The 8095-nt window shown below is 42.4% G+C and overlaps 1 protein-coding gene across 1 annotated transcript; it reads right to left on the reverse strand.

Annotated features, from left to right (window-relative positions):
* Window positions 1-1582: 1582 nt before the first annotated feature.
* COMTD1 (catechol-O-methyltransferase domain containing 1) lies at window positions 1583-8076 on the reverse strand. Its single transcript, XM_010567809.1, has 7 exons — window positions 7954-8076; window positions 6510-6643; window positions 5584-5689; window positions 4620-4738; window positions 4303-4357; window positions 2716-2849; window positions 1583-1950 (listed from the first exon to the last, which is right to left on the reverse strand). Exons 1-7 carry the CDS (start codon window positions 8033-8035, stop codon window positions 1798-1800), a joined length of 783 nt encoding a protein of 260 aa, XP_010566111.1. The 5' UTR covers window positions 8036-8076; the 3' UTR covers window positions 1583-1797.
* Between the last annotated feature and the right edge of the window lie 19 nt (window positions 8077-8095).

An 8095-nucleotide genomic window follows, 5' to 3' on the forward strand; every position in this document is an offset into this window, starting at 1 on the left:
TGGCCTTCTCCCAGGCACGTATTTTACTTTACAGCAGCCAGTTCTCAATTCAGCAAAATACTTAAGTACATCCTGACATGCTCTGCTGAATCAGGGTTTTAAGTGAAGTGACAGAAATATTGAGATCTCACTCGTAGTCATACTCTGAAACCATCGGGCAACACTTCCTTTCTTCATTACTCTTCCACTGCAGTATACTACCACGAGTGTCTGAAACAGGTAAGACCTGTGCCCTGAACGTCTGCACCTTATCAGAACCCAAGCCACCCAGCTGAAACTTCAAAAACATGAGCCAAGTAGCCAGTTCTAACAATTTTGAGACTTGAAATCTTTGTCCCCCAGTGCCTTGAGTCATTCAAGTGCATTGTTTAACCAAATGGAAGAAGGATTCTCTTAGCTGTAATACAGCATCCCTACAGGAAGCCAACAAATCTAAAGTGACCTTTGTCCTCAATATACATATGCTACCCCTCCAGTGTATCAGTCCCCCAAAACAGTAGCCAGTGGAGCTTTTGTCTGTAAAATGCTAGTTTCTGTTTCTTGGTTAGTAAGGTTTTCTCTGTAATAAGAATTTCAGGCTGAAATAAGAAGCCCTAAAGATTAGTTATTGCTATTTGTAATTCACTGTGGAAAGAAGTCAGTAGTTGGATTCTTATTCTCTAGCTCGAACAGAATGTGCCTCCTGCTCCCTTAAGTCTCTTTCATTGGTCCCAGGTAAGGTGAGCTTTTTCAACTACTGTTTCTTGATGAAAAATTTTATAGAATGCATCAGGATGAAACAAGAGTAATGGACGACAACAGCAAATGAAGTTAACTAGGAGTTACAAATACGGTAGGAAAAATACTTCACTAGGGTGTGGAAAAAGCATCATTTTGTTACATGCTACCTAGGGAAGGGAATTTCTGCTTGCAGTAATTATCTGAATAGCCAGTTAACAGCTGTACTGCATCCTCAAACAATCATAATTTTCCTTCTGTAGACTTGCCACCAATGCTCTGTGCTTGCAGCTTTCTAGGAAACAAGCACCTAACAAGTTGCTTCTTTGTGGGCAGATGGGAGGGAGAGAGGAAGGAGAAAGAATTGTTTTGGTTTTCTTCTTGCCCATTTGCCCTTCCTCATTCTGACTTCAAAAAAGTCAGAACTTGCACTGTTACCTAGGTTAAAGAAACCCAGTCCTCGCACACAAAGATTTTAGGTAGTGCTCTGTGTTGGAAATCCTGTTTGTCTTTTGACATGCTTTTAAAGACAACTCTTTTTTTTTTTTCCTCCAGATGGTGTATATTGAGGCAAGGATTACCAGCCGCTTTCAATATCATTAGTTTGAGAAGGCTAGCAATCTCCTTGATGTCATGTACATTTCATTAAAAACCCATTTTTCTATTATGACTTTTAACATTTGTAAAGTCCACTTCTTTTCCTTTTGATGGTAGGACTGATTATTCTGCTACTCAGAAGCCTCTTTTAGGACAGCAAATGACTTTGTTGTATTGACTCACTTGGAACTCAGTCGTTCTACAGAGGGAGATTTTTTCCAACCGCTGTCTTACAAGGACAACTTCAGGTAAGTTTACTTGCTTTATTATAATTAAAATAAGAAACCACAGTAGATCTCAAAATAAGTCTCTCTTCCCAACTCAGCTGCCCTTAGGATCCTGCTGCTCCTAAAGTCTACTTTCCCAGGCTATGCTACCCAGTGGAGATATAGGTTAAATAACCATTTTTGATACTGTTCTGCCTGGATTTTTCCTGATGATTTGATGCTGCTTGTTGTTTCCTGTCTGCTGGGCTTCCTCCAGTTACAACTTGAACGCTAATGTGACTCCATCCCCCATTGGGAGCATGCTGATATTTACTCGTGCATCTCTGAGAAGCTTCTCATTGAGGTGGTGGATGCTCTGGGTTGCCAAGTCATCCTTTCTTGGTTTTAGCACCCTTCCACTCCAAAGGACCTATTGAAAAAAGAAGTGTCATGAACCTCATTTGTTCCAATATGTTCCTTGGACCACAAAGGAAGCTTTGGAAAAGGTCCTGCATATTTTCTAGAAATTGATATTATTTATTGTATTTCAGATTTCTAGTGGTCTCTGACATGGAGCTCTCATAAGCAAGTGGGATTGGGAGTCCACAGAATTGGCTAATTGTACTTCTACTGCAAATCGGAAGCCAAAGAGATGTGGTTAAACATAGGTATTTTTAAAAGCCCCTATTCAGCTGCCACCATGACCCTGAAGGTACCTGAAGTTTAACATCACTCTTTGTTTCTAGTAATTTATTAATTGATAACTTAGTAGTAGTTAGTTACTGATTACAAGTGCTACCTTTGATCTTGTGTAAGTACTGTACATAGTAGAAAACGCACTACAAGACAAATCAGAATGATACAGAGCGTTCTCTGTAATGAATTACAAAAAATTTGATAAGTTTCGGTTATCACAGGCTGTTTATGTACTAACATAAATTTAACACATTACTTCTTACTTCTATAGGGTTTTATTCCTTGCTTATATTAGTGTTCCATATAGCTTACTTTAGGAATTTATGTTGAATTTTAAAAGCCTCCTTTGTATAACATGGAACAAACATGTTGCAATTGGCAACTGAGTTGCTGGTCAGAAATCACATTACTAGAATCTCACTGTGACTTTTTTTTGTCCTTTCCCAGAGGCAAAAGCAGTAACTCCCTGTGCTACTACCACCACAACTGCAGTACTTACATTATCAATAGCTATTATTCCCCCTTTCTTTATGAGGCGCAAACATTTTTCATAGTACTCATTGCAGCTTTCTTTATCCGCATCAATGAAAGCGAAGTCAAAGGTTTCCGCTTCTCCACTGGCCAACAGTTCATCTAGATGAGCAACAAAGTGAGTTGTTATACCTCGGTTAGTGCTGTGTAGGAGGAAGTAATCCATTTGTGTCAAAGTTCTCATTAAATAATGTTTTTGGTGCCTTGACCAGGCAGCCTATTCATCTACAGCTAATTACTAGAAAAGCTTACCCCACAGAAACCAATCTAGATATGATGTATACCGTAAACCACTCAGTTACTGAGTTCTGCCTACTTCGAAGATCATGGAGTAGTTCTAAACCTGCAGGATAGAGCTGGGACTGCTGAAAGGTGCAGTAAAAACAAGTCAAGCAGTTTGGAACTGGACACACTCTACACCTTCAGCTGGTTTTTGAGCTGACTGAGAACTGTGTTCTTAAGTAGATTAGGATTTTCCTCACATTTATGAACAAGTCTTAAATGCTAATTTCTTGTTGATGATCAAGTACCATGATACAAGTCAGGAACAAACCCTGTCAGAGATCTTTATCACAGCAAAGGATTGCTGTAAGTAGTCCCTCTCTGGGCCAAGGCAAGTGGAATTCAGTTTTAAGTTCTCCTAAATGGACTTCTCGACCAAGAACTCCAAACCACCAGTTGCGGAGGGGCTGACTGCTGCCTTCCTAAGGTTCTTGGCCACCGTTCTCACCTGCCCTTATCCTCTGCCAACAGAGGATCTTTTTGTCTGAAGCATTGCCTAGACAAATCTGTCCATCAGAATTCAAGTACAGCGCCTCCTAGCAGGCTGCTAGCATTTGCCTCTTTAGAAAGGATGGATGAATTTGGAAGTAATACAAGGTTATGGATGGATCTGTGGATCCATCAAACACCTTTGCTGGAAACCTTTTTCCACATTCTCAATTCCTAGCAAAGTTCTTGCATTTTCACAATATTTATTAATATTCACTCTGCCCCACGTCTTCTCTTTTCTTGAATGAGAAAAGTCATTGCCTTTCTAATAGCCTTGCATGCTTTTGGCACATCCTAAATTTGAACTCCTCTGGACACAATTAAACTGTTATACCCTAAGTTTTATATTGGCTTCTGTATTTTTTTCTGCACCTCAGCCCTTTCAGAAAACTCTTCCTGTCTATAACAAAGAAATACTTGCTTAGAATGGACAATGGATAGAGAAATTGGGCTTTGTCTAATTAATCTCTTTTAATCAGCTTTCCCAGAAGCAGCTGACAATAGTATTTCATAGATTAAACAAGGCAATGGACAGGACAGGTGAGTAACCAGTACAGCCCACTACAGAGGACAAGTGTTTTCTTCCTCTCTGCTAGCATATAGGAAAACAGAGCTTCTGAAGTTGCCAAGTTTTCTTTTTTTAAATATAAGAGAAGCTGTCCCACTGTTAGCAAAGGGATCACATCCACAAGCATATTTGGTCTTAGATTTCATCAGTATTATATCCATCTCCTCTTTCTAGGGGAGGGATTAAAAAAAAAAAAAAGTATTTTAGGTTACCTACCAAGTGTTTGAATTGCTGGCTTAATCCGCAGGTCAATTTTATGCTCTACTCCTGCCTAGAATGAAAAGAACAAAGAGTTGATCAAAGTGGTCAAGAAATAACATGTTAGTAGGTTGCACTCAGGCAGTTCAGATATTTTTCCCTATTATTTCTAGGTTCCAGACAGCACTTATTTGTCTTTCCAAATCCAACCATCTCAGCCTTCTTTAATGACAGGAATGCTTCTGTGTGAATATGCAAGTAAGTCTAAGATACCAAAATCCCTTGACATGCAAATGCAGCTGTCCCAAACATGTGACAGAAGAGATGCTGCTTACCTCGTTCCACAGTGGCTTTCCAATTTTAACATAGTCCTCATTTATATCACAAGCAATAACTCTGCCATTATCTGGTAGGACAAGTGCCATATTCAAGGTATTATAACCTGTGAAAACACCTAGGAAAATCATAAGAGTCATCAACACTTACCATATTGTGAGGAAAAGAAAAAAGATAAATAGTGAACTACAGGGCTTCCTTCAGGAATAAAAACCCCAAAGAAGTCAAGGATGGCAATTTGTTAATGGACACAAAAGGTTTTCTCCTCCATTCTACCATTTTAACATAATGGTGGTTTGGGAGGAATTTTTACTTTTTTTTTTTTTTTTAAATCAGTCTTTTAGCAAAGCTTAATGTTGGTTTTTCCCACAAGTCTCCTGGACACACAGGGCAGCATCTGGTCCTGCACCTCTGAGGAACACCCTGATTTAAAAGTGGAGCTAAATCTGGAGCCAAAGGGACTGGACCAGCAGCAAAATACCAGGGCACCATAACAGCCAGGCCAGAATGAAGATGGTGGGAACCCACACCTGAATGTTCAGCATCAGTCTAGCTTTGGGCCATCCTGCTAATGTAGGTGTATCAAGGAAAGTGGATTGGATGCAGGGCCTGTGCAGCAAGACACTTCTTTCTGGCAAGAAACTGATACAGGAAGGAAAGAATACACCTTGTTTTGCAACCACTGGAGACTCAAGTGATCTGTTGATCTTATTTTTTCAGGTTGTCTCAGAGTCGATGAGACATCCATGCTGATGCCAGAATTACTGAATGGACAGATAGACAAAGTTGCAAGCACATGCAAATTAGACACTACTTTTCACACTGTAGTTTGCCCACCTGTTTGCCAAGACAGGTATGTAGTGCTGTACTATGTTCAGATATCTTATGTAAACATGGCTGTATTTGGAGAAGCACAGCCAGGAGCTTCATTCTACTCCAGAGAGGACAAAATGACACTCTTACCTATTTCAAGAACTTTCTTGGCTTTAATGAGTTTGACCAAATTTGCCATAAGCTGAGCCTGGTCACAGGACACCATCATTTTACTCCGGGGATGATCAGCAGTGAGCTAGAAAGGGGAAAAAACACATCACAACAAACAAAACCCAAAGCTTCCAAAACAATATCCTAAGGCAAAAACTCAGAGAAACTCTAGGAAAAACAGATGCTCCTACCTTTCTCAGTTTAGATGGCTTCGTGCTCCATCTATGAGCCAGAAATCAGTTTGAATTTAACAGTAACTAAGGAGGGCAGGGTGTATGTCATAAGCAGTGGCTAATCATTCAAAGCAGTAATATGCCCCAAAGTTACCATGGCTGTGGCAACCTTGGCAATAGCCGTAACTGATGAAGAACCACAGAGGAACCTTGACTGTGGAAGCCTTTTATTTCTGTGAATTTACATAAACAGATGCACTTTTTTTTTTTTTTTTTTTTAAAATTATAACCTTTGTACTCATGCCCTTATTCCTCTAAGACATGTAGGATGGGTTTATGAACTGCTAGGTTAAAGTCTGTTGCCAAAGGTCAGACCACGTGGTTCTGGCTACACAGCGCAGAAGGACATCACATCTCTGAGCTCTGAGTTTCCTTATATGCCAACTAAAATGAACAGAAGTAATCTGTTCAAGTCAAAATCACATCGACTTATGACCCATGGATAAGAAGTATGTTGATACTATTAAATACTCATTTAGGTAGCCCTGAACATGGAAAAGTCTGGGTATTACCAGTTCAAAACAAATTTTACTGTGTATGCAAATAAGATGGAGGAAGGAATATCACAAAGAGTCAAGCAGTTCAGGATGAGGTGTGGGCAATACCAAAAGGTCCTCGTGGAACAGTAACAGCAGCAAACAGAAAACCTGTGTTGGGAGATAAAATACTGACCAGTCGCAGCTTCTTTAGAATTGGATGTTCCCGCAAAGAGTGATCCAATATGTATTGCCAGAGGGGACTACTTTTCCCAATAATACTCTTGGATGATTTCAGTGTCCCAAAAACTAAAGAAGGGTATCTTTTACCTGCCAAAAAAAAAAAAAAAGGAATAATAAGAACTTTTATCTTTTTCAGTTATGGTCTGCTTAAATAAAGCAAGCACTTTAACCTTTAGTAATACTTAAGAGTTCTTTGCTCTGAAAAATCTAGTGAAAAAGGAAAATGCAATGTAGCTGGACAGCTCAGTGGGCTATAACTTTTTTTTCTTCCTCCTTTTTAACCTCTAAGATGTCCAGCTCAAGTCTGCGAAGGCTGAAAGGGAAAGGCTTGCGTACTGTGTTTTTCAGTGACCATGCTGACAGTTACAAGCTGTCAGTAACCACATCAAAACTCAAAGGGCAAGTATAAGGACAGAAGCGTGAATGAGGCACGCTATTTTCTTAGTCTGGGGACCTTGTTTTGCAGATGGATAGAGGCTGCTGGTCTTTAGGACCATCAGCTGATGCATCTTCTCAAGCCCTGTGTTCTCCACATGACAGCATCCTGCCCTCTAGCCAGGGGAAATATGGCGTTGCTCAATGACTTTTTTAGCACAAAGCCAGTGTGCGAACAAAGTAGGTGCTGAAAGCTGAAGGACTATTGCTTGTCTACTTAAATACAGAGCTGCTCTCAGCTTTGATGCCCAATACTTCTTTTACCAAACGGGCAAACATTTAGTATTTTAAATAAGTAACAACAAAAAATTCAGTTCCCCGTCTCCTGATAGTTGTTTGCTATTAAAGAACACTTTTATTTCGAGGTTTTTATTTTATTATCTGTTAATGGCTCTATTTTACAGACGATCACACCGAGGTGTAGATTGTTTCAGCACCTTGCCTGACGTCAAAGGGTGAGTAAGCAAGGGGCTGCGTTACACGCCCGACGCCAGCCTCCTTCCCCAGCCTGATCGCGGGCTCGCACTTCCTCTCACCCCGGGGAATGGAAACGAAACCGCTAGCAGAAGAGAAAGCCGCGACCAGGACGCCACCACGGCGTTTTCTGGCTGGCCAAGCGCACGCAGGCAGGGCCCGGGCTGGGAGCGTGCCCTCGCCTTTGCTGGGACCTTGGCCCCGACCCGGCCGGCTCCCTGACCCCACGCTGCAGTGGCTGGATTACAGGGAGCGGCTCGGCCTCTAATACATCACTGTATTTACCGCCGCGGCTCAGCGAAATCCCGGCCCGGCCCGGCCCAGCACCGCTCAGGGGAGCGCCAAGGGGGATGCTCCCCCGACGACCGCCCGCAACCGAGGGGGGGCCTGCCCGGGTTGCCGCGGTCCCCGGCCCGGCCCCGGTGGGGGGCAAGGGGAAGGCGCAGCCCTCACCCCCGCGTGTGAGTTTTGGGGCGGGCGCCGTTTACCTGCGAGCATCCCGGTGGCAAAGGCGACCCCCAGCATCGCCGTCCCGACGGCCACTTCTTTGGGCACGCTGAAAAGGGGCATTTCGGGGCCGAGAGCGGCGCGGCGCGGCCCGGGCCGGGCCGGTCACGCGCGGGGCGGGGC

The sequence above is a fragment of the Haliaeetus leucocephalus genome, unplaced genomic scaffold, assembly GCF_000737465.1.
Source record: "Haliaeetus leucocephalus isolate CR32 unplaced genomic scaffold, Haliaeetus_leucocephalus-4.0 Scaffold229, whole genome shotgun sequence".
Taxonomy (NCBI): domain Eukaryota; kingdom Metazoa; phylum Chordata; class Aves; order Accipitriformes; family Accipitridae; genus Haliaeetus; species Haliaeetus leucocephalus.

Excerpts from the sequence above, each read along its gene's own strand:
- COMTD1 (XM_010567809.1), bottom strand. The coding sequence starts at position 8,035 with ATGCCCCTTTTCAGCGTGCCCAAAGAAGTGGCCGTCGGGACGGCGATG. Across the intron at positions 5,690-6,509 it reads TTCTAAAGAAGCTGCGACTG|CTCACTGCTGATCATCCCCG; the intron begins GTCAGTATTTTA and ends TCCCCTTTCTAG. Across the intron at positions 1,951-2,715 it reads GAATAATAGCTATTGATAAT|GTCCTTTGGAGTGGAAGGGT; the intron begins GTAAGTACTGCA and ends TTTTTTCAATAG.